The 26,860-nt window shown below is 37.3% G+C and overlaps 1 protein-coding gene across 4 annotated transcripts in view; it reads left to right on the top strand.

Annotated features, from left to right (window-relative positions):
* The window catches only part of LOC128527667 (latent-transforming growth factor beta-binding protein 4), a 71,910-nt gene extending 46,167 nt beyond the window's left edge, over window positions 1–25,743 (top strand). For 2 of the 4 annotated variants that reach the window (XM_053500131.1, XM_053500129.1), the window contains 16 exons: window positions 3,512–3,631; window positions 4,877–5,002; window positions 5,163–5,288; window positions 5,709–5,831; window positions 8,285–8,416; window positions 8,522–8,647; window positions 8,885–9,019; window positions 10,578–10,766; window positions 12,317–12,388; window positions 12,523–12,651; window positions 19,377–19,520; window positions 21,514–21,666; window positions 21,829–22,054; window positions 23,635–23,843; window positions 24,616–24,765; window positions 25,047–25,743. In XM_053500131.1, the coding sequence (XP_053356106.1) occupies window positions 3,512–3,631; window positions 4,877–5,002; window positions 5,163–5,288; window positions 5,709–5,831; window positions 8,285–8,416; window positions 8,522–8,647; window positions 8,885–9,019; window positions 10,578–10,766; window positions 12,317–12,388; window positions 12,523–12,651; window positions 19,377–19,520; window positions 21,514–21,666; window positions 21,829–22,054; window positions 23,635–23,843; window positions 24,616–24,765; window positions 25,047–25,183 (2,297 nt within the window). In that variant the 3' untranslated portion in view covers window positions 25,184–25,743. The remainder of the gene's footprint in view (window positions 1–3,511; window positions 3,632–4,876; window positions 5,003–5,162; window positions 5,289–5,708; window positions 5,832–8,284; window positions 8,417–8,521; window positions 8,648–8,884; window positions 9,020–10,577; window positions 10,767–12,316; window positions 12,389–12,522; window positions 12,652–19,376; window positions 19,521–21,513; window positions 21,667–21,828; window positions 22,055–23,634; window positions 23,844–24,615; window positions 24,766–25,046) is intronic. The other 2 variants (XM_053500130.1, XM_053500132.1) reach the window with 2 other exon arrangements.
* Window positions 25,744–26,860: the final 1,117 nt, after the last annotated feature.

The following is a 26,860-nucleotide window of genomic DNA, read 5'->3' as shown; positions in this document are numbered from 1 at the left end:
GCGCGCATTAAGAGTGTGTGTGTGTGTGTGTGTTTATGTATTCTCTGCTCTTCACAAAAACACTGCTCTGTCGCGATTCTTTTCAAAAGTAAAGTGCAGCTCAATTTGTTCGTTTTTTTTACCTTACAGCAGTGATTCCGTTAGTATGCGCTCACACGAGTGTCATTAGTGATGTTCCTTGCTAATTTGCCAAACATTATCTTTCCGATAATGTGTATTTATGTGAAATTCAAATAAGAAAGGTTTACTGTGTAATTAAGTCTCATTAGAAGGTTAAAAATCCATTTTCTTTCACAGCCTCTCTTATGTGTGTGCGTGCGCGCAAGTTAACATCGAGCCAGTTTATACACTCTCTCTCAGGACGGGAGGGGCTTCACACACACACACACACACACACACACACACACATGCACACACACAGCATGAAACACTTGAACGGAAACACGTACTGTCGGGATTTTTTAAAAACTTTTTTTAAAAGGTAAAATGAAAGTAATTTGTTTTATTTTTACTTTATTTGTTGTGCTAATTATTTTTATGTATTTATTATTTTGGCCTGTGGAACGAATAATTTGAATTTTCTATTATTTCTTATGGGAAAATTACATTTGGTTTATGAGTGTTTTGGAATACGAGCCCACTTCCGGAATGAATTATGCTGGTAATCCAAGGTTCCACTGTACAGAGATTCTGATGTTCATGCATACACTCAATACTGAGTTCTTTTATCATGAATTATATGTATTAATGCTGCATGGAATGGGCCGATCAGCCCAAGGCACTGCTAAGGAGTTACTGAAGACCAGGTTGCTTTGACAGCAGCCTTCAGTTGGTCAGTATTGTTGGGTTGGGTCGGTGCCTCTCATCTTCAATCTCCATAATATTTGGCATCAGATAGAGTTTGAAGTGTTATGAGGGGCGACAATGAAGCTGAGAGATTAGTTGTGTGCAATTTCGAGAATTCCTTCCCTGTTCTGAGATAACATGGGTTCATTAATTGAACAAAAAGGGGGACAAGAAAATACAAAAGCACCGGCACCAAAGAAATCAATGGTCTTTTTGAGGAGTCCCATTGCAACTGAAACATGCATACTTTATCCTACTCACCGGCATTTATAGGAATTAGTTGACAGGTGAATGGTGGATGATTCACCCTCGCTGATGCCATTCTGCCCACCCTACCCTGTTCTGAAGTGTTTCAGTGCTGTCCGTGGTGCTGGTTGAGCCCCATTTGCCCTTTTTTTGCAATGAGAAAGATGATGTTCTACAATATGGATCACTGCCTATGAGCTCGTCGCCACAATAAACTTTGTCTTTTCACTTTTCTCTTCTTTTCTTGGTCTTTGCCTGCCACGTGTCAGTTTTCAGGGGCATGCAGCCAGGTGTCACGCATTTCTCCAGATTACCCCCTCAAGGCAGCATTGTCAGCAACTACATGTGGGGATGGCCGTTGATCTGTCTGTTCAGAACCGTGGCATAGCTGCCTGCAGATGTGCCTGCTCAAAACTGCACAGTGTAGTTTTCTGGGGATCTACCCTTATGCATTGCATGAAGTGCTTTTAAATCTCTTGGTAAATGGCTGTGTTAACTCTGTACTTGATAAAACAGAGTTGACCAGCACCAGCAGATAACATGACAGCCCATATTTAAATTGGCTGTAGACACTTTACACTGGATTTCAAGCACTTTGGGTTCTGTGCTTCCTCCAGAGAGTGGGACCTTAATTTTTCAAGTGAACATGACAAATTTTATTTCATTTGAAAAGAGGACTTAGAGGACTTTTCCTGAAGACATGTGGTGACTGTTGATGCACTCAGTCTTCAATCGGCTTTGCTTGACAATTTTCTTAAGCCTGTTGTCACTTTCTTCAGCCTGTTGCCAGGTGCTTGTGGAACTTTTCCTACCACACTTTTCCATACCAGAAAACGTCACGTCATTATGCTTCAAAGCATGTTCTGTGACTTACCCTTCTTTTGGACAACAAGTCAGTAGTCATTCCCATGCATAACAGAGAGATTATGTATAGTAACTAATGTATAGTCATTTACTTAAACTCACTCACTCACTTATTGTCTGTACCGCTTTATCCTGTATTCAGGGTCACAGAGGGCCTGGAGCCTATTCCAGAAGACTTAGGGCATGAGGCGGGGTACACCCTGGACAGGGTGCCAATCCATCGCAGGGCACACACCCATACACACATTCATTCACACAATACAGGCAATTTGGGAACACAAATTAGCCTAATCTGTAGGTCTTTGGACTGTGGGAGGAAACCGGAGTACCCAGAGGAAACCTGCCGACCACAAGGAGAACATGCAAACTCCATGCACACAGAGACGGGGATCGAACCATGACCCTGGAGGTGCTAACTACTACACCACCATGGCGCCACTTACTCAAACTCAAAGCATTTTACTATTTTGCAATATTGGGTTTTACTTTTCAGAATCTGTAATTCTGTCTATCATCAGAATAAAAAAAAAACTTGAAATATTTTACTTTACATCTGCCTTCTACTGTTGTCCCAGCCTAAGATTCTTTTCATTTTATAGAATCTTCTTACTCAGACTAACTCTATTTTTTAGCATCTATTTTTCCCTCTATTCTGACTAGTCAGTCCCCCAGTCACAGATAAACATCCCTACAGCATGATGCTCCCACCATCATGTTTAATTGTATAGATGATTTTAATGAGGTGATGCACAGTGCTTGATTTCCTCTACACATAGCTTAGGGAATCTTTGTATTTTGTTTTGTTTACTTTGCGTAAACCTCTGCCATGACTACGTCATCTGAAACAAGCGACCTACTAAACTTTTAAAGGGTATAGTTGTTTAAACTCTTGGGGTGATTCTGGAGACAGACCTTAGTTTCAGTAGTCATGTCAAAACAGTAACTAAATCAGCATACTATCATCTTAAAAACGTTGCAAGAATTAAATGTTTTGTTTCCAATCAAGACTTGGAGAAACTTGTCCATGCCTTTATTACCAGCACTGTGGATTATTGTAATGGTCTCCTCACTGGCCTTCTTAAGAAGACCATTAGACAGCTGCAGCTCATCCAGAACGCTGCTGCCAGGATTCTGACTAGAACCAGAAAATCTGATCACATCACACCAGTCCTCAGGTCCTTACACTGGCTTCCTGTAACATTTAGGATAGATTTTAAAGTACTTTTACTCGTTTATAAATCACTCAATGGCCTGGAACCCAAATACATTACAGATATGCTCACTGAATATAAACCTAACAGACCTCAGATCGTTAGAATTGAGTCAGTTAGAAATACCAAGTTTCACAGTTTTGTGTATGAAATGTGCTATACAAATACACTTGCCTTACCTTGCCCTTCAATATGGCTGTTGTTTACCATATTGAAGGTTGTGACTTTAATTTCCAGCATTAATAGATAAATGCATTGGCCTAATGAGGTACAGTAATTGAGATTTGAGAGTGCCTTAGGCCATATAATGGAGGAGAATAAGATGTGTGTGTTTGTCTGTACAGATGTGGACGAGTGCAGGCAGACTCCGTCCCCATGCTCGAACAGCCATTGTGAAAACACTCCTGGGAGCTTCACGTGTGTATGTCGCTCTGGATTCAGACTGCAAGGAAACACCTGCACAGGTTAAACCATGAATAATGTTACAAAAAATTCCAGTATTGGAACAATTTAATTGTAAAAGCCAAAAAATTGGGAAATGGAATTGAAGATTTATATTAATCCGCTGATTATAAAATTTTCCATAATCATTCCCAATCCCATGTAGTTAATTCACCAGGACTTTTATGGAGGTCACGCCATGCAGGGTTTATTAACTGTGAAAAGAACATTAAAAATCTTTTTAGATACAGGAATGTCTTTAGGCCAGATAAATTTATCCTTTCCAGCTTTGGGATGCATGACTGTATGTCAAGTGATAACAGGAAACCGAAAGGAACTTGTTTACTGCACATTTCACAATATTAAATCTGAGTATTCTACAAAAAAGGTTATATATGTAACCTTTTTGTTCTTGCTGTGGTATGAGAGGAATCAAACTTTATTAGACATGCTGTTATTACAAAAATCAAGACAGTTTGTAAAGATATAATGATCACAACATTGCTTTGTTGTTAATTTTTCTTTAACAGCACATCACATTGGGTTTTATTCTTTGCATAAGTAATCAACAGGCTCTAAAACTGATGTTTGAACAAATACTTAGGATCGCTAAAGTCTATAATATTCTGCCACACATTCATTATAATACAGCTACCTTGTCTGAGGACTTTCACAAAATCTTTATCCACTGAGTATGCATAGTGGGTTATTGTCTCATTACAGGACACACCCATATTTCATTTGGATAATAATTTTTAAAAAATCTATTTTTTGCAGACAAATCGACTATTTTGCTAATAATTGACATTGACAGTAAAAGACAAAGGGATAGAAGTCAAACTTGTAGTGCAGCCACGCTCGGTTGAGATCACTGTTTATCAAACTCACAGATATTGTGTGTGTGTGGTGTGTGTGTATGTGAGTGTGTGTGTCTGTGTTTTGTGTATCAGACAAAGTTCCGGCACATCTGTTAACTCTTCCAGGCTGGGGAAGATGGACCAAGGTTAAATGCTTGAGCCTGATTCCATGTTGCTGCTGTTATTTACCAGAGATGCATAAATGGCAGACAGCTGTTTTAACATGTAGTCTTTATTTTTACAAAATACTAGGATAAATGGGATTTTATTTCTCTAGAAATTAAAGCTTGCCTCCAAAACGAAATTCTTAGATCGGAACATGTGAATGAACTGCTCTCAAAGCATACATGAAACATTCAAATAAATGTAAATGAATGAAAATTTGTATCGAAAAAATTTGTCTCTATTTAGATGTCGATGAGTGTGAGAACTCTGGAATATGTGGGCCAAAGAGTGTGTGTGTGAACATGGACGGTTCATACAGGTGTGAGTGTCTGCCCGGGTTCCGTGCTACAGGACCTGGACGCCAGTGTCGAGGTCAGAGACAATGGATTGTGGGAATTTACATGGCGTCATAACTCTTTCATCTCCTTGGTTTCTTTTTTTTTTATCTTAATCCTTCTAACACATGATACTGATTCTGTCACTGCACTCTGTCTGTAGAAAATATTAGTTCTTTTTTTGTTTGGTGTAACAGACATTAACGAATGTTCCGAAGGGGAGTTCTGCTTCCCTAGAGGAGAGTGTGTGAACACAGAGGGCTCGTACAAGTGTGTGTGCTCTCAGGGTTACATCACAAGTGCCAATGGAACTCTCTGTCAGGGTATGTGTTCAGTGTGTGTTTATCGCTGTGCCTGGGTATGTACTGATATCTAATTATTACTTGGAATTAACACATTTATCAGTGTTTTAACTGTGAATAACTTTTACCACTGTTTTATGTATCGTTATGTACTCTATTTTAAGACGTCTTTGTAATGCATGACATGTATTATAATATACAGACAAAGACGGTACTGTTGTGTACATTGCATTTTCTCCACACCTTTATTAGCTCCTGATAACTATAAGCATAATCAATGTCTTTAAGCAGAAAAACATTTGACAAAAGAATCATACCTAACAGTCATCACAAGGATTTATAGTTCTGTTATGAGGACATTCAGATCTCAAAGTTAAGACAATTGGAAATAATGCTAGCAATGCTAGAATTATAAGTATGTGTGTGTATCTGTCTGTTTAGATGTGGATGAATGTGCTCGAGATGGAGTGTGCGAGGACGGACGCTGCACCAACACTGATGGCTCATTTGTGTGTCACTGCAAAACTGGTTTTACCGCTAATCCTGAAAAAACAGCCTGTCTGGGTAACACACACACACACGCACATCTTTCAAGTGGTCTATCCACCAATTGTTTGCGGTTTTGTCCAATTACTGTATACAGTAAATGTGGCCAGGGCATGATTGGTTCACTTATGTGTTCCAGGGTGTTTTATTATGGGTTTTTAGTTTTTTATTATTGTTGCTATTGTTGTTTTTTGATTCTGAACAGTTGGTGAACAATCATTATCACATTATTCATACTGTAGTCAGACACTAGATTTGGTGTTACATAAATTCTCCGGCACATATCACTGTTCCTCAGAATTATTATCCCAAACATTTATCCCGCTTCGGCATGAAGAACAAAATTACCAAAAGCAACAAGAACTCACAGACTGTCTAAATTCAGTCAAGCTCAACAAACAATATCTTTAATATATCTAAAGTGGAGACACAGGCCTTCAGGGAAAAAACACAAACCAAAATTGTTCCATATTGAGAAAGCAGTCAGATGTTCAACACACATCTCTCTATTGAAAAGAGAGATCATCTGTCTAATTCAAAATACATGCCTGGTGCCAGTTTAGTCTGTTTTAGGCTAATAAATTGATGAATTTTTAACCAGAGCTCAGCCCAGAGCTAAAACATCTTGACACCATCATGACACCATCATGTTTTTTTTTTTTTTAAATCAGGAATACATAAGCGTCACAAATAACATTTATAAATAAAAAATCCTGTTATTTTATAGAGCAACATTAAGATCCTACCCATGCAGCTGAGCTTGTGTAAATGTTCACATAAGAAGACAAACTAATGTAAACCTCAATTCAATTTTCTTTTAATCATATCACATGACTTAGTATTTTATATTTGGAATACACTATTACATTTAATTAACTTGTGCATTTTAGTTACACACAAATTCAATAAATGTTTTGTCAAAGGTGTCAAGTGCAGACAGATGCAAGTGCAGACTCATGTATTTGAAGCCTGAGTAAGAATTAGGAACCATGAATTAGGAACATATCATAAATGCATACTAATTAACGCTAACAAACAACAACAGGTCAAATTTAGGTGATCAGGTTAAATTAATTATGCTCATGTGAACTGCTGGGGCTTATGGGTAATGGAGGATAGTGCTTCTTCAGAGCTACTGGTACAAAATCCATTTGTTTTATACTGTATAAGTCTTTAAAAAAAAATTATTTTATTTTCCATTATGGAGAATTGTCTATAATGATATAAAAAAAAAAAGTTTACATTCCATTTCCGGGACCCATAAATGGCAAAATAACCTTATTCTTTGCTATTTTTAAAATAGTTTATAGGATTGTGGTAATAGTCACATGGTCTGTCGTGATCCTTTGAGCAAAGTAACTTTACCCAATAAAAAGTTTCTACTGAACTCCTACAGCCAGATTTGTTCCTGTCCTGTTGTAAACTCAGGAAAAAACATTTTGGCCAAAATCAGATGAGGACAGGAACTCAAGTGGGAATCAGAGTCATGCCAACTTTTAAATAATTTCACCCTCCCCAGTCATCTTTTCTTTTCAGATAAATTACCATTGTGGGCTATCAGAAAGTGATCAGAATCTCAAGAGTGTGCTGCATAATGAAAAAAAATCCAGTCCAAAGGAATTTCCTGACCGGCAGTGGAATGAATTAACCATCCAAGACTTATTTAGAAAACGTCATGCAACAGGAACAGTGTGTGCCACTCTGGAACCATAAAAAAAAGAAAAGGAAAGAGCTAAGAGATCCCAGAATAATAAGCATTTGAGAAGTGTCAAGGCTGACTATTATAAAGCAATCAGTTTCCAGTAAATAGTGACCTGAAAGTTGGTTTTTTAAGAATGTTGCTTTGTGCAAATCTGTGCAGAAACTTATGAACATCAAACCAGCCTGACATCTGGCAAATGAACACTTACTCAATTGGTCATGGTTTCACTTCCTTTCCAGGAAAAACATTGATCTTCTTCAAAGGGGCAGTGATAGCTTATCAGAAAGTTGTGAGTTCAAATCCCAGTGCTGCCAAACCAACACTGCTGGGAGGCTGAGCAAAGGCCTTAAGCTTCAACTGATTCAACTGATTCAGCTTATGGCCTTTGCTGGGAGGCTTGAAAACAACTCAACAAGCAGCCCAGGTTTAAACTCAGCTGATTAGTTAATTACTTCATCTTACTTCCACGTCTGCTTTGGAACAGAAAAGTTGCTATGGCAAACCTCATATATAGGCTGAAGTTTCCAGTGAGGAGCTTCCTAAGGCATGCATTTTAAAAGCTATTTCATAATGGTGCAACTGATTATATGCTGTAGCAAATGAAAATGGTGGCCACATTGGACATTTTGTCCCCGCCCAAAAGAAAAAAAAAATATATATATATATATATATATATATATTTTTTTTTTACTTTTGTTACATTTGCAACACCTTGCTAACTAAAATATTGATACAACAGGTTTATTTCTTGTGTGGGGGTGTGTTACAGATGTGGATGAGTGTGTGGAAACTGGCGGAAGTGTGTGCGGTTCTCAGCGCTGTGAGAACACCATTGGCTCGTTCCGTTGCTTCATCACCTGTGAACCTGGATACAGCCTCACTGGTACAGGCGAGTGTGTAGGTAAGATTAAACACACACACACAAACTGTGATTATTTAAAATGTATATAAAATGTGATAATATTTATGTGAAATTCCACCCTGTGTGACCCTTTTTGTCTCTCAGATATTAATGAGTGTGCAAACGAGAGTGTGTGTGGCCATCATATGTTCTGTCGGAATCTGATTGGAACCTACCAGTGTATCTGTGACCAGGGGTACGAGACAGCACCAGACGGACGCTCCTGCGTGGGTACGTTACACACATACATGCACACAATTGTATATTAATGCTTACCCATATATGCCTTTTTATAACCATTGATCAATGGTTAAAAATTAAATAAAAATATAAATTTATATGACCAGTATGAATTATAAGGTGTAGTAATTAGGAACTGTGATACTGTAATACAGTACTGTACATGTGGCTAGGTGTAAAGTACAGTAGGTAAATAATTTTTCTCTCTCTCGCTTTGTGTGTGTGTAGACATTAATGAGTGTGTAGTCATGGTGGGTGTGTGTGGCGGAGCACGCTGTTGGAATGTTGAAGGTTCATTCACCTGTGAATGTGAGAATCGTCAGGAAGAGTTTGACCCACTTACACGACAGTGTGTGACTACAGGTAACACATACAGACACACTTGCTGACACACGTGCACATGCACTCATGCACACACGTGCACACACAATCCAGGCTTTAATACATTACTGCCCTCTAGTGTACATACAGCCACTTAAGAAGAAGAAAAACATATACAGTACATTACAGTAAAGTGAAATCTTTTACTTTTCCATTTTTGGAGTGTAAAAGTACATTTTTTTACACATCCTACTGGGATATAGAGTCAGACCACAGGGCTAACCTGTGCTATGATGAGGCCTCTGGAGCTACGGGGAGTAGTTGGTCTTGAACCACTGATTTTCTGCTCAGTAACTCGGTGAACCCCCCCACGTTTGGAATACATTATACATATGGAAACACTGGCCATATATCCAGGGGCTGTACACTATTCCTTCAAGCATTCCTACATATGATGAGCTGTGTGTTAATATGAAAAATGCTACTGCTTGGATCTTATGTTTTGCTCCAGGATTTAATGTTTAATAAATTTGACATTTTTCAATTGTATACTAACAGAACTAAAGGCAGTTCTTTCTCTTTTTCTCAATCCTCTAAACATTTCATTGCCTAAGCCATGAACGATTAAAGAATACAGCATTAAATGCTTCAAATGGTAATTATTCTTGATAAATACATGTAGGTTTAATTCAATTCAATTAAATTTTATTTGTATAGCGCTTTTAGCAATTTTCATTGCCGCAAAGCAGCTTTACACTGTTTATGCCTTCTTGTAACCTAGAACCAGTTCTGCATTCAGTGAGGTTTTTTTATACAGTTCAGCCCACATTATTACAATTTAACAAAAACAGTGGTATTGTAGCAACAGAATACAGTGTGTATATCACCTGTGCTTAATATGAAAACAATACTGTACTAATTATAATTATAAATAATTATAAATAATTATAACTATAATTATAACTAAAGATTTGACATGTTAAAAATGACTAATATTAGCAGTCTTGTACAGTATATATTTATACAATATACAGTACAAGGGTCATTTAAGTCAAACTGCTGAATAAAGGTGAAAAGCTGATTGAATTTGACTTTTAATTTAAATGCAAGCAAAGTAAATATAAGGCTTTTAGGAAATGATTGACTATATAAGTAAAACATGTAAATGCAATTCTTTAAAAGGCGCTGTGTATCCATGAATGACGATCTGACCGAGGTGTCTGCATGTATCCCTGTGAAGATTCAGCAAGTGGAATGCTAAATCGTTGAAAATCTATGGCTAACTTGTCACAAACTTACGGAAGAGAAGCATCTGTTTAAAGAAACTGTACATACAATCCTTCACCAACACCACTTGAACATCAGTTCTAGCAGAAGTTTTAGGTTCATTACAGCAGCCGTGTACAAAATTAAGTAAAAAAATCAATTAACAGCAGGATGACATAAAATGATTGCTGTATCTCTTAGATTGCAAACAAAAGAGCTAGTCGAGTATGCCAGGTTAGTTACATTCATGTATAAGATCACTCACCTACAGTAAGGTGATGTGTTCACATAGTTTATGTATGTAATCCTTTTGTTTATTTTATGTGTGTGTCAGGATCAGGATCAGGGTCAGCATCACGTCTACCTCAGCCAGGAGAAAAAATCGAGTGTTACTCTACTGTGGATCAGAGTGGCCAGTGTGCAGTTCTGTCCTCTAATACGACTGTAGAGGAGTGCTGCTGCACCGTAGGCCGAGCCTGGGGGATCAGATGTCAATATACTCTCTGCCCACAAGCTGAAACACGTAAGTAAACACACTAACACTTGTTACAGTAAGTATTGAATTTGTAATTAGGAGTGGCTGGCATGAATGGGTTAGCATGGCGTAAACAATATGGATAGTAAAATAACCTTTTAAAGTGGATTCTTTTTGGACTTTTGTGTAGGTATGCAGTAAACGGGTGAGTGAGAAAGTGAGGAAGGTAGGGAGGAAGGAAATTAATGAATTAGAGTGCATAAGTAAGTTAATAAGTGGGTAAGTAATTAAGTAGGAAATTAAGGATATAATTAAAGCAAGCATCAATCTAGATAAGTAGTTGAGTATGCAAATTGGGTTTTGGAAAGAATCACCCTTTAAAATAATCCCATTTTGTTGCTTTGCAACCTGAAATAAAGACAAACACAGTTTTGTTTTATACAGCCGTGTTTACTCAGTGCAACATCCAAGTAAAAGGTATAAAACTAACATGACCGTGAATCAGTGAATAAATAAATGAATGAATAAATACAGAATCACTGATTTGAAAAGGGATAGCCGCCCTCCTAAAAATGTAATCAGCTTCTCAATGACACATAAAGGCTTTCAACTGATCTTAGCTGTGGTTATTGTGATTAGCTCAGCATGAAAAGCTGGGACATTTCAGCTGAATTATTTGGCCACAACACCAAACGATATTTCTGGCAGAAATCCAATACCGAACACTGTCAAAATAATAATTTTATTCATAAGAATAGGAATAATAATACATTCTTGAGGGAACCCTGCTGCCCTCTGCCAGAAAGTTGTCAATAGGAAGAAGGTTTACTTTGCAACATAACATAAAGTGGCGGTTTATTCTCAAAAACCCTCCTGAATTACAACAATTCTGCAAAGATGAGTGGGCCAAAATTTCTCCACAGCGCTGTAACAGACTCATTGCAAGTCATCAAAAATGCTTGATTGCAGTTGTCGCTGCTAAGGGTGGCCCAACCAGTTATTAGGTTTAGAGGGTTATGTATTTTTTGGATTTTGTTTTTCCTTAATAATAAAAACCTTCATTTAAAAACTACATGATGTGTTTACTTGTGTTATCGTTGACTAATATTTAAATAGGTCTGATGATCTGAAACAAAGTGTGACAAACATGCAAAAAAATTAATAATCAGTAAGGGGCAGGCACCTTTACACACCACTGTATATAGATAACTAGGTAAGCAAATAAATAAATAATAAAGTAAATAAGTAATTAAGTAACTAACTAAGTTGGTAAATAAGCAATAAAATAAATAAGTGATTAAGATGGTATAGGTAAGTAATTAAAAAAAGTAAGTAATTAAACCAATCATCCAGTCAATCAATGAACTATTAATGCATTTTTGATTGATAATTACTGATCAGTTAATTTACACTCGTGAGAGAATAAGAAGCTACAGAGCATTAGCAAAGACCTCAAACATCCAGTCAGTACAAATCAATTAAAAAACGAGAAAGTCCATTAAACCACAAACAGTATAAATAAATGCATAAATACAGTCAGTAACTGAACCCTTGTAAAGTGACCTATATGCTAAGTTTTTTTTTTATATTTTCCTCAGCTGAATTCCAAACAATGTGTCCGAGTGGGCGTGGCTATGTGACTTCTGCAGTGGGGGCCTTCAGCTATAGGGGTAACATATACACACACATACACACACTTACTTTATATTGTAAATAGTAACTCTTCGAACACAAAGCCTTGTATATACATGTTTGTTTTGTTGTGCTTGTTGTTGCTGATTGGTGTGTTGTGGCATCATGGCAGACGTGGACGAGTGTAAACTCTTTGACCCAGAATTGTGTAAAGGTGGTGTGTGTGTAAACAACATCCCTGGTTACTCATGTTACTGCCCCAGTGGATACTACTATGACTCGAACCTATTGGAGTGTGTAGGTAAGAAAACATCCACATCAGATTCTCTTTGTTTATTACACATATTACATCTTTATATAATGTCCTTCTGACACATTTGTCATGTACTGTAAACTTTGCTCTTGCTCTGACTCTGAATCGTTCTTTGCATGCAATACCCTAAGTCTGACTGAGGTTGAGATTAAATAAGGGATTTATATTATTCTCAAGATTCCATTCCAACATAAAGGATTCATGTATCGGAAATTAAACACTATACTGTTAAATTTTTGAAAGCAAAAAGGTAATCTAAAGTACTAACTTCTTTAATTACTAGACTACTGACTTCAAATAAAAAAAACAAGTGGTTTGAGCTCATTTATTTTATTTATATATTCATTTATTTATTTTAGTTTCAAAGTAATTTCAGGTCTAAAATAAAAAAGGAATAAATTATTTTGTAAAGAAAAATTACTGTATTTATCGACTATGTATTTTAATTAAAGCAAATTATCCATATTTTTTATGGGTTTTATAAAATAAACCAGATACTAGGAAACTCCTGAAATTCATGTTAAAACAATTTTTAAAGATTTAAAATTATTATTTTTTACTCAAGTTGTTTCTGATAATATTATTTGTTTTAAGGGTTTTGAAACTGCATTGTATTTCTACAGTTTAATTCAATTCAATTCAATTTTATTTGTATAGCGCTTTTAGCAATTTTCATTGCCGCAAAGCAGCTTTACATAGTCAAAAGAATTATTTAGGTTTGTATGAAATGTGAATTTGTATGAATCAAAATGGTCAGTTTGTCCCTGGTGAGCAAGCCGAGGGCGACAGTGGCAAGGAAAAACTCCCTGAGATGGTAAGAGGAAGAAACCTTGAGAGGAACCAGACTCAACAGGGAACCCATCCTCATTTGGGTGAAACAAAAAGCAGTAAATGATCTGCATTTATACAGTGTGTAGGGTGGGAGGCAGTTCAGCTATAATAGCTGATGTTAATTGATGTTAATATGGAGTCCAGGTAGTTATTGAAGACCCAGGTAGACTTGTAAGAAGTTCCAGTCATGAACTATCGAACTGTCAAGTCCCCAGAGAAACAGTTGCCAACACCAGTCAAGGCCAGAACCATTTTCTAGGTGGAGAGAATCATTCCCAGACACCAGACGCATCCCAGAGAGACACACGGGGCATCCATGTGACGAGATCTTCAGCCAGAAGCGGGGCACCAGGATGGGTCAGACAGGTCCGGAGGGCAGAGGGAGTCTGGATCACTGGCAGCTCAGGAACGACATGTGTAGCTCGACAGAGAGAGAGAGAAAGAGTGAAAGGGGGGGACAGGAGGAGAGAGGAAAAAGAAAGAGGGGGGGAAAGAGAAGAAGAGGAGAGATGGCAGTTAGGTATGGTCACAGTCACACAATGTATAATGTGAATGTATATTAACTGTAGAGTGCAAGCAGAGACTCCGGCAGGACTAACTATGACAGCATAACTAAAAGGGAGAGCCAGAAGGAAACACAAACATGAGGGCTTCCTGACATGTAAAGCAAACAATCCCCTCACCGTCAGCAAACCTGAGTGATCAATGAGAGTGAGGAAGACAGCATCCAAACATACCAGTTCACCATAATACTCTACGTCCATGAGTCCCCCAGATCTGCTCCTTTACCTATGGCAAATCTATTTATAAAAATGCTCGGCTAAATAAATAGGTTTTTAGCCTGGACTTAAACACTGAGACTGTGTCTGAGTCCCGAACACTATTTGGAAGACTATTCCATAACTTTGGGGCATTGTAAGAAAAAGCTCTGCCCCCTGCTGTAGTTTTAATAATACGCGGTACTGACAAGCAGCCTGCATCCTTTGATCGAAGTAGGCGTGGCGGATCGTAAGACACTAGCAGTTCGCTCAGGTACTGCGGCGCGAGACCATTTAATGCTTTATATGTCAAGAGTAGTATTTTAAAATCAATGCGAAATTTCACAGGGAGCCAATGGAGTGAAGATAAGATAGGGGTGATGTGCTCATATCTTCTGGTTCTGGTGAGGACTCTCGCTGCTGCATTCTGGACTAGCTGAAGCTTATTTATGCATCTAGCTGAACAACCAGACAGTAAGGCATTACAATAGTCCAACCTAGAGGTGATAAAAGCATGAACTAGTTTTTCTGCGTCGTTTAGCGACAATAAATTTCTTATCCTGGCAATATTTCTGAGGTGAAAGAATGCTATCCTGGTAATATTATCTACATGTGCTTCAAATGAAAGGCTGGAATCAATAATCACACCAAGGTCTTTCACTGTTGCATTTGATGGAACAGAAAGGCCATCTAAAGTTACGGTATGATCTAAAATTTTACTCCTAGCTGTATGCGGTCCTATGACTAGAACTTCTGTCTTATCCGGATTTAGCAGAAGGAAGTTAGTTAGCATCCAATTTCTTATGTCCTGCACACATTGCTCAATTTTAGTAAGCTGTTTTTTCTCATCAGGTTTTGCTGAGACATATAACTGTGTATCATCAGCATAACAATGAAAACTAATACCATGCTTACGGATTATGTTGCCCAGAGGAAGCATGTAAAGGGAAAAAAGCAGTGGACCTAAAACTGAACCCTGCGGAACGCCAAACTCCACTAGAGAACATGCAGAATAATCACCATTTAAGTCTACATACTGATAACGATGGGTCAGATAGGATCTGAGCCAGGAGAGGGCTGTACCCTTAATTCCCACTACATTTTCTAATCTGTGAAGAAGAATAGCGTGATCAACAGTGTCAAAAGCTGCACTGAGGTCAAGTAATACAAGCATAGTTACACAACCCTGATCAGAGGCCAATAGAATGTCATTTACTACTTTAACGAGCGCTGTCTCTGTACTGTGATGAGGCCTAAATCCTGACTGATACAGTTCATGTATGCCATTCCTATGTATATATGAGCATAGCTGCTCCGCTACTATCTTTTCCAGGATCTTAGAGATAAAGGGGAGGTTTGATATTGGCCTGTAACTGGACAGCTGACAGGGGTCGAGGTCAGGTTTCTTAATTATTGGTTTGATAACTGCTAATTTAAAAGATTTTGGAACATATCCAATGCTGAGTGAAGAATTAATTATTCTCAACAGGGGTTCTATTATTGCTGGTACTATCTGTTTAAGAAAATGTGTCGGTACAGGATCTAATATACAGGTTGATGAATTTGAAGAAGAGATGAGTGAAATTAGTTCATTCTCTTCAAGGGGAGTAAAGTATTCTAGGTTCTGGTCTGACATGGCTAGATTAACATCTGCATCAATTACATTGTTCGGTTTCAAAACCTCAATTTTATGCCTAATATTTACAATTTTATTATTAAAAAAGTTCATGAAGTCCTCACTATTGCATGATGTTGTTGTGGAGATTTCTGCAGTGGTCTTATTTCTGGTTAATTTGGCTACAGCATTAAATAAGAATCTAGGATTATTTTTATTTTCTTCTATAAGAGTGGAGAGATATGTTGATCTAGCTACACTAAGAGCTTTTCTATAGTTCAGGATGCTCTCCTTCCATGCTATTTGAAATACTAGTAATTTAGTTTGACGCCATTTACGTTCTAATTTCCGAGCGGTCTGTTTTAAAGTGCGCGTGTGATCATTATACCAGGGAGCAAGTTTTTTATCTCTAATAATTTTTCTTTTGACTGGAGCTACATTATCTAGGGGTATAGCGAAATGTCGACTCTAAATATTCAGTCGCCTGATCGAGTTCTGTGGGGTCAGACGGTGATCTAATCGAAGTTGGGAACTCTGGGAGATTACTGATAAAACTCTGTTTGGTAGTTGATGTGAATGTACGTTTCATACGGTAGCGCGGCGCTGTGTGTACATTATTATTGTGACACACTTGCAATGAGACAAGATAGTGATCTGAGATAACTTCAGATAGTGGTATTGTGAATAAATTTCTTATACTTAATCCAAATAATATTATTAAATCTAAAGTGTGACCTGCTTTATGAGTGGGTCCTACTACACACTGATTTACTCCTACCGAGTCCAGTATAGACATAAATGCAGTTCTCAGAGGGTCTTCTGGGTTTTCAAAATGAATATTAAAATCTCCAGCAATTAACACTTTGTCTACAGAAACGACTAGGTTTGAGAAGAAATCTGCAAATTCACTAAGAAATTCCGAGTACGGCCCTGGAGGTCTGTAAATGACAATTAGCGGGATCGACTGAGCTGACTTAATATAGTTAAATACACTTATGTTACTATAAAGAATTTCAAATGATTAATCAGGCTTTATTTTAAATTTACATAAGGAAATCCCGAGACTTAGAAAGTGGATTTTTAGGAAAAGTGGCCAAACCCTTATGAATAATTATTGTTACTCATAATAAAGTCTTAATAAATGATACCTAATATCTTATATAGCTAATTAGCCGGTTTAACCTGTAAGGACCACATGATCAGAAATGCTTTTCAGTACTTTTGATCTTTTTTTCTTACAAGATATTTCAAGTTTTTAAACTTAAGTTGTTTCTAAACAAGAATATTACCCGTATTTTTTTGTAAAAAAAAAAAAAAGAAAGAAAGAAAGAAAGAAAGAAAAATGACAAAAGAAAGAATTATGTATAAAAAAACATAAAATACAGGTCTCTTTGCAGCAATTCATACATTTGTTATTTAGTCATTTGTACCTGTATACACTGCTTTGCAAAAGTATTCATACACCTTAAACTTTAGCAAATATAAATGTATTTTATCGAGATTTTATGTGATAGGATAACACAAAGTGGCACATGATTGTTAAGTAGAAGAAAAATGATAATCAGGGATTTTTCCCAGATTTTCTCCCTAATTTAGTTATATCCAATTTCTTCCTAGTGTTTCCTCTAAACCACATGGTGCCACCAACCAAATCTTTTTGAACTTCTTGCTCATTCACTGTTGGTGGCAGCGTAACACACTCAAAGGACAGCGCTCACAGACTGATTGGTTGTAGAGCCATAATTAATGTGGGAGCACTTAGTGCCTCTCATACCACCCCGCTGAGAGAGCTTGGCCAATTAGCTCTCTCTAGTCCCTCGGCTGTGGGAGGCTACAGCATCACATGGGGATCGTACCAGCGATCTTAGGATGATAGGACGAGCACGTTGTATTGTATGTTTGTATTACTCTGCTACCCCTAACTAAAATCCAGCGGAACTAATCTGTGTGTAATTTAATTTCAGTTTAAATGCAGCTCTTCTGTGAAGCCCTCAGAGGCTTGTTAGAGAACATTAGTAAACAAACAGCATCATAAAGCCCAAGGAACACACCAGACAGGTCAGGAATAAAGTTGTGGGAACGTTTAAACATTATATATATATATATATTTTTTTTTTTTATTATTATTTTTTTTTTAAATAAGCTTTAAACATCCCACGGAGCACTGTTCAATCCAGTGGTTCTCAAACATTTTCTGTCATTCCCTACTTAAGGAGGTAAAAGAATTTTTAAGCCCCACTTGTCAATAAAATAATAACGAAATCAGCCAAGTGTACTCTTTATTGAAATATCAATTTCTAAACCAATACGATCAAATAACACCAAGTTCAAAACAGATGAAACACACGTGCTATTGTTATAACAGGCTTACTTTGTCACTTATCTATAGCTTTCTTTCAAAGAAGTCGAGTGGCTTATTAACGTGACTGGGGTGTGTTGTCTCTAAGTGTCTTCCTACTTTGTCTCATGCTGTCTGCTGCCAGCGGTTTAAGACACAAAACACACGCGGGTCTCTCCTCTGCCCCACCATCCCCACCATGAATCCAAGCGCAACATAGGCTTCATCATGTTTTCCTTTCGGCTGGCTTTTTGGTTGATTAGGCTGATCGTGGTGAATCGCCTGCTTATTTGTGGTCCATGTTACTAATGTATCCATGCAATGAATGATTTAGGGATCATCGCTAAATGCCGCACACCGACAAAAAGCGTAGAACGATATTGATCTTCTCTTCTGTTTAGCGCCTGAAGGATCAAAAAGCAACTTTGTTGCCACACTGGAAACTAGAAATGACAGACTAGTACTGCCTAATAAAATATTAATTTTTAACAAAAATACAGAAACATCAGCATACGCATTGGAATAAATAAAATTACATATATAATACCGAATGTTTCCTTATATATTGTTCCTCTGCAATTAACATGCCGGCGTTAAACCGTTATTGTTGCACTATGGTTCCACTTTTTCCTCTGATGTTATTTTAATTTACTTGTATTAATGATCCATTTTTTTGCGTGTGATTGTGAGTGTCCGATGTTTATTGTCGATAAAGAAAAGCATGAATTAGAATAGGTACTTTCCTATTATTTTCCACTAATTCCCTCTCGCTCATTGCGCCCCACCTGTCATGTATTGACTCAGGGGGCCTGAATACAAATGTGTGCCACACTTTTCAGGTATTTATTTGTTAAAAAATGTAAAAAAAAAAAAAAAAAACATTTATGATTTTACTTGCATTTACAATTATGCGCCACTTTTTTAACGGTTATGTAACGTGACAATGTGGAAAAGTTCAAGGGGTATGAATAGAGCAATTAAAAGTTTACTTTACAAATGTACTTGGTGTTTTCACTGAACAATGAGGTCGAATGCCACGGTCATGATTAGTTAGAGTATTATTAACACTTGTGCGATTCTACTTTTTTAACATAAAGGATCTTAGATTTTGTGTTGTTTATAATAATAATAATAATAATAATAATAATAATATGTGTCTCTCTGTTTTAAGATAATAATGAGTGTGAGAATGAGGATACATGTCTGGGTGGTTTGTGTGTAAACACACTTGGTTCATTTTATTGCACATGTGAGCCGCCTTCAGTGCTGGATAACACTCAGCGCTTCTGTGTCAACAACTCGGGTCTCATTGTGGGTAAGACACCTTAATATTCAGTCACATGCTTACATTATTATATTGAGTTTAGAGAAGAGTTTGGTATGGTGGCATAGTGGTTAGCACTGTCTTTGCACCTTCAGTGCATTACTCAAATTAGCACATTGTTACCATCTCCTCATAGGGTTTTCAGAGTAATTGTAATCTTAGTCCGTGACTGAGTTTAGGATTGAAACAAGAACCCTGGTGCTAGGTGAATATTATGCCTCTGATTCACTATGCCACCCACTTTTAACTTTATTTAACTGTAGTGGGGAAAATTATTTAATCCCTTGCAGATTTTGTACGTTTGTCCAGAAATAGAGGGTCTATAATTTTATTATAGGTTTCTTGCAAAGGATCGAGACAGAATATCAATCAAAACTTCAGAAAAAGCACATGATACAAAGGTTATAAATTGATTTGCATTTCAATTAGGAAAATAAATATTTGATCCCCAAACAAAACATGATTTTCGTCCTCTATACTTTACGAACCTTCTCTAAATCGTTAAGGATTCTTGCCTTGGCAGTATGTTTTGGGTCACTGTCATGCTAAAAGACCCATCCCCGACCCATCTTCAAGAGGTTCTCACCCAAAATTTTACAATACATGGCCCCGTCTATTGGTTCCTTGATGCGGCAAAGTCGGCCTTGTAACGGGTCTGACAGAAGGAAAGGAGCACACGGGAACAAGCGAGCCTCTTTAATAAGCACTTTAAAACAACTTATAGGAAGGTAGTCTTAGTAAAATTATGCATCTTGGTGAACATTGCGGCTCAACGGGTCGGTGCTCAGATGACGCTGTGTCCTTGATGTTGCACGGGGTTGTGCGGAGCACGATGCAGGCAGAGACAGCAGAGCATGTGAGAGTTTTATCTCTGCAAAAATGACTCGGGCATAGTCAAGTCTGTGGAGACAGGAGACAAGTAAGAGGAGTGTGAAAAAACGCACTAAAAATCTTTACTGACCAGGTGGAAGCAGAGAGGTCCTTTTATGGGCCATGCATTGGGCGAAGATGACGTCCTTTGATGAGCCTTCAGGTGAGGCCCACTCACTTGTTAGGCACCTGCTGTTTGTAATGCAGCTCCTGCTGATTGCATATTGTATGTGATTGAGAAGCGCCTGCACTGAGGAGCCCGCCATCACAACCTGTACCTGTAGCAGAGAAACAGACCCAAAGCATGATGTTTCCACCTCTGTGCTTGACTGTAGGGATGTGTTTCATAGGGTCATATTCAGAATGTTTCTGCCTCCAAAAACCAGCGAGTTGATTTAATGACAAAGACCTCAATTTTAGTCAAAGCACTTTCCCCCAACCCTTGTCTGTTCATTGGCAAACTTCAGAAGGGCCCTTACATGTGATTTCTTGAGGAGGGGGACCTTGCAGCACTAAATGAATTCAATCCATCGTGATGTATTCTGTTACCAATGTTCTCTATGTAGTTCTTGGCTAATCACTTATACGTCACTATCCTTACCCCCTGAGGTGAAATCTTGCATGGAGCTGCAGACCAAAGGTGGTTATTTTATATTTCTTCCATTAGTGGATAATCACTTCTTCTCACCAAGCTTCTTGCTGATGGTCTTGTAGCCCATTCAGCCTTGTGCAGGTCTACAATCTTGTCCTTGACATACTTTAACAGCTCTTTGGTCTTGCCCATAGTAGTGAGGTTTAAATAGAAGATACAGTAGAAATTCCGTGCACAGGTGGCTTTTATACACATAACGAGTTGCTGTTAGGAGCACCTTCTAACCTTCTAAGTTAGTCCGTGTACCACATGAGCACATATCCAGATTGTGGGAACCAGAATAATTGTTGGCTGGAAGGCGATCAAATACTTACTTTCCTCAATAAAATGCAACTCAGTTTATAAAATGTATATATATATTTATTATAATTTTATTATATATTTTTTTCCTCTGTATTTTTGATCATATAATTATTTTCCCATTGTATAATATTAGTACTCATTCTGTTTTTTTCTTTCTAGGTGAAGAGCTCTCATTTTGTTGGCAGCATGTAACAGCTGATCTTATGTGTCAGAGACTTTTGCCAAGAGTTCATTTGACATTTTCTCAGTGTTGCTGTTTACATGGAGAAGCATGGGGGCTTCACTGTGCTTTGTGTCCTCGCAGAGACACTGGTAAACACACACACACACACACACACACACACACACACATACACACAAACACGATTTCAGAATTTGTGACGGATTGTACGTTTCTAAAGAGTAAATATAATATAAGTATGTGTTTGTAAAAATTGGATCTGTTTTTTTTTTGTTTTTTTTTGTTCTTCTCAGAGGAATATGAGGAATTGTGTAGCACTTTTGGTCCTCCTCCAAATTCACCTCGATATATAGAGAGTTATCCCCCATGGGAAAGAGGAAGTTACAGAACTCCATACGTTGACACTGATTACCCGGAGATACCTTCTGATTACACTGACTATGAAGGAACAGGACGTAGATCTGGATTAAGGACGCAACCAGTTGATTCATATACCACCTTTGTAACTCCTGGACTTGGGTAGGCAAGCAGTGTTTACATTTATTTCAGTAGGTCGGTTCTGTTGAAATTTAAAGCAGGAGTACTGGCCACTGACACTACAGCCATGGTCAAACGTTTTGAGAACGACACAAATATTATTTTTTACAAAGTCTGCTGCTTCAGTGTTTTTAGATCTTTTTGTCAGATGTTATTATGGTACACTAAAGTGTAATTATAAGCATCTCATAAGTGTCAAAAGGCTTTAATGGCAATTACTGTACATAAATGCAAATAGTCAATATTTCTAGTGTTGACCCAACACCAATGAGATTAGGGTCTGGGGAGTTTGCTGGCCATGGACCTGAAATGTCAATGTTTTGTTTTTTGAGTCAAGGTACTATATAATGCTGGATATTTAATTGTTCACAACCAAACTGTTCTTGGGTGGTTGGTAGAAGTTGCTCTCAGAGGATGTTTATGTACAGTACCATTCTTTATTTACAGCTAAAAAGTACCTTTTCCAGCATGATGGAGTACCTTGCTATAAGGCAAAAGTGATAACCAAGTAGCTTGGGGAACAAAACATTGAAGTTTTGCGTCCATGGACTGCAAACTTCACAGACCTTAATCTTATTGAGTACTTGTGGTCAATCCACAAGAGGCGGGTAGAGAAACAAAAACCCACAAATTGTGACTTCAAAAACTTCAAGCATTGATTTTGCAAGAATGGGCTTCCATCAGTCACGGTGGCCCAGAAGTTGTTTGCCAGCATGCCAGTGAGAACTGAGGTCTTGAAAAAGAAGGGCCAGCACTGCAAATATTCACTCTTTGTATTAGCATAGTGTAATTTTCAACAAAACCCTTTGACACTTGAAATGCTTGTAACAATACTTTGGTATACCATGGTAACATCTGACAAATATCTAAAAACACTGAAGCAGCGGACTTTGTAAAAATGTATATTTGTGTCATTTTCAAAACTTTTAACCACAGCTGTACAATTAATATGACCTCTACTACTACAATTACTTTTAATTTACTATTAATACTATTGCTTGAACATCTACAAACCCATTACTTTAACTATAACTATTACTACTACTGTACTACTACTAAAAATAGTACTTCTAAGATATCTTCTCCTCTTTCTAGTTTTAGTTGTACTGTTACTACTACTACTATTATTACTACCACCATTAACCCTACTTCTACTATAACTACTACTCCAACTACTATTATTGCTTGTACTGTACTTTTACCACTGCTACTATTAATACTAATCCTACTTCTACTATTTCTCCCCTTCCTCCTTTTGTTCTCTTCATGTTAGTAGTATTACGACCACTATTTCTATTACTAGTACAAATAGAAATATTACCGACTGTTGCTACTACTGCTGCCACCGCCACCATCACCATTATGATTACTACTTCTACTGCTCCTACTACAGTACCATTACTTCTCCTATCACTAATACACTGACTGCTTCCACTATCAACACCATCACTACTTCTATCACCACTATTTCTTCTACTGTTACTCCCCCTTTTACTGCTATTAAAATAAAAGTATAAAAGGTGACAAAACAGCTTAAATATATTCTTCAAATTTATCTCCAGTCGTTACTATGATGAGGAAGATTATGATTCCCCTGCTGCTCTTCCATTCAGACCAGATCCTCGCGCCGGACGTTATTATGGCTCACGCTTTATTCAATCCCCACTCACTGAAGGGGATGAACATGACGAGTCATGGAGACGCCATGCCCCGTTCCCACCCTTTACTGACAGAAGTCCAGGAAGTGAAAGGCCACGGAGAGTCTATGAAAGTGTGTATACACTAAAGCCTTACATAACTTTTTTGTGTTTAGGATATGAAAATCTGCTTTGTTTCTGTAAAATATCTTTCTCCTTAAATATGATTTCATAAAGTCAGGAAGTAAAAGAGGGTTAAGACTTATATATATATATATATATATGAATGCTTTAATTATATTTATATAAATAATATGAATGCTTTATTTAATGACTTATAAACAATTATATTATGAACAATATAGCACTATATAATAATAATTGACCCGATTGGAGAATTAAAAGAGGCCTATCAGTTACTAGTGATTCCATTGAGTAATCCACCATTTGGTTATGTTCGCGGCTTATTTCACAATTATATGCAACCAAATGAGAGTTCCAACAGTCTGTGTGAAGAAGGCTACCATTTATTGGCATGCAGCAGCCATACTGTTTATCTGGACAGCATGTTTTTAATCCTAGGTATTTTGTATGTCCTAGAACTAGATCATAAAAGTAGCTTTTGTATGTTGTGCAAACAACTTAAAACATTAAGTGCACAGAGCTGAATGGTTCTTAAAGCTTTGTTATTTATAATACAACAAAATAGGTATTTATTATGGACCCAACTCTAACTATTAGCTATTAGCCCTAACTCTAATGGTAACTCTAATAAAGAAGAAGAAAAAAAAAGAAAAAAATCCTAATGAATATAATATGGTTTCAAGCCCTACTTGCCCATATGAAGTAATGTCTTTATGGATGTTTTGGTGTGTGTGCGTGTGCGTGTGTGTGTGTGTTTTTCAGGGCGGTATGAGTCATTCGCTGGCCTGCCAGAAGAAGAATGTGGAATACTGCAGGGCTGTGAAAATGGCCGCTGTGTTCGTGTAGGCGAAGGATACACCTGTGACTGTTATGACGGATACCAGCTCGATGTCGCCTCTATGACTTGTCAAGGTAACATCCGTATTTATATTACAACTGCATAAGGTGTGATTGTATGCTGTTATGATTGTACATTAAACTTATATAAAAAGCATAAAAAGCAACAATAAGGTTTGAATAAAATGAAAAAAAAACATGCAAAATTTGAAAGTTAAGAAAATAGTACAGAACAGAAAAACAAAATTGCAATGCATTTAGTGCAAAATGAATGTGTGTGTGTGTGTGTGTGTGTGTGTGTGTGTGTGTGTGTGTGTGTGTGTGTGTGTGTGTGTGTGTGTGTCACTTCCTTGTAGATGTGGATGAGTGTGAGGACCCAACCTTTCCTGAGTGTATAAATGCACGGTGTGAAAACACAGAAGGTTCATACAGATGTGTGTGTCTGCGGGGATTCATCGCATCACGCAGACCGAACTACTGCATACCTGCTTAACCCAAATGCGCGCACACAGAGACACAGACACACCTATAGCAATAATCGTGACTCAAATAGCTATAAACTATATTCTATTATATTGGATGGTTTTATAAACACTATAGTTTTTATCTCTCCTGGTTGTAAATTGTTTTATATATATTTGTTTTATATAGATGTTACACTAATGCAGTATATGAACCATTTAGGCACAAGATCTTTTTAGTCTGTGAAAGGTTGGCTATTATTACAGACACTGATTCAGTAAACACATTTAAGTAGAATTTATTTGAAGCTGGTTATAAATGCTTAAATATTTGAATGTCATTAAGTGTTATGTTTGATAAATGAACTTTAATGTCTTAGAGGTTTTAAACATCCCTATATTTGTTTGTGATTCTACGTTTACGTATCACCCATCTGTAACACAATGCACTGTATTTGGGACCTTTTTTTTTATTTTACAGTGATTAACTGTTTTTCTTTTTTTAAGATGTTTGTTCTTTGCATTGCCATATATTTTTAATACGGCGAAATTCTGAAGTGTCAAAAAATAAATTTGCAAATATTACAGTTCATTTTTATGGTGCTTTCAGTATTTTAACAGTAGATTAACAGTATTTCCTGTTATAAACAATAACTATTGTCTTCAAAGTAATACTGAGTTACACATTATTAGTGTCCTTACTGCAATGTCCACCAATTTTATTTTGTCTTAAATGTTTAAATGCAGTTTTAGTTTGCATTTGTACTAGAACATCCAGCACTATGTAATACAATTCTCTTTTTTACAAGAGCGAGAAAATAGGCACTAGGCTCTGGAGAGTGGAGGAGTAAAGGTAGCAGGGAATTACATGCTTGTGCAAAAGTCTTGGGCCACTCCTCTTTTCTTTATATTTAACAAAATTTTATTATTAAATTGAAGAAATACAGTATGAACATATTTTTACTCTGATGTGTGCAAAGTGCCTGAAGATACAATTGTTTATCTAACAACATAATTTTCCCTCTCATCTGTTCCAATCATTCAGCATCACCAGTATACTAAATACTGATCTGATCATCTGTCATCATCTGCACCTGTTTCTCACTGGTTCATGCCTTAAGAAGTATTTTATGCTTAAATGATTCAAATTCCTCTAAAACTGCTCATTGATTTTACTGAAAAAAGAGCCGAAGTCGTATCTCTTATGACTACATTTAAAAGAAAAGAAAGGCTGGCTTTTTTGGATTTGAAATATAAAGAAATGAGGGTCAGTTTAAGTCTTCTGCACACTATATATTAACAAATGTCAATAGATGTGACCCTAATATTCCGTTAATGATGAAAATCAGATCAGATAAGAATACATTTTTAATCAGAATTAGAATGAAGGTGTAAACCTTTTATAATCTGTTTAGTGGATAAATATATTCACATTGGGTGGAACTGAGATTGAGTGTTTACATGGTACATGTGTTTAATATCAGTCTGCTTGAAGAAACATTGTTTGCGAAAACGTCGCTAGCGATCCACATGTGACCAAACCAGATGTGCCCGCAACTTTGTTTACGTGAAGAAGGAAGCCCGGGGCCCATGTCTGGAGCCAGGCCTGGACAGAGGGCCCGTCAGCAAGCAGTGGCCAGGTCTGCCATGGGCCCCGTGTGGTCTGTGCTTATGCTCCAAACAGCAGAGTATTCTTCCTTCTTGGAGAC

This window comes from Clarias gariepinus, chromosome 7 (genome assembly GCF_024256425.1).
Source record: "Clarias gariepinus isolate MV-2021 ecotype Netherlands chromosome 7, CGAR_prim_01v2, whole genome shotgun sequence".
Taxonomy (NCBI): Eukaryota; Metazoa; Chordata; class Actinopteri; order Siluriformes; family Clariidae; genus Clarias; species Clarias gariepinus.
This window is presented reverse-complemented; position numbering and strand designations above follow the sequence as displayed.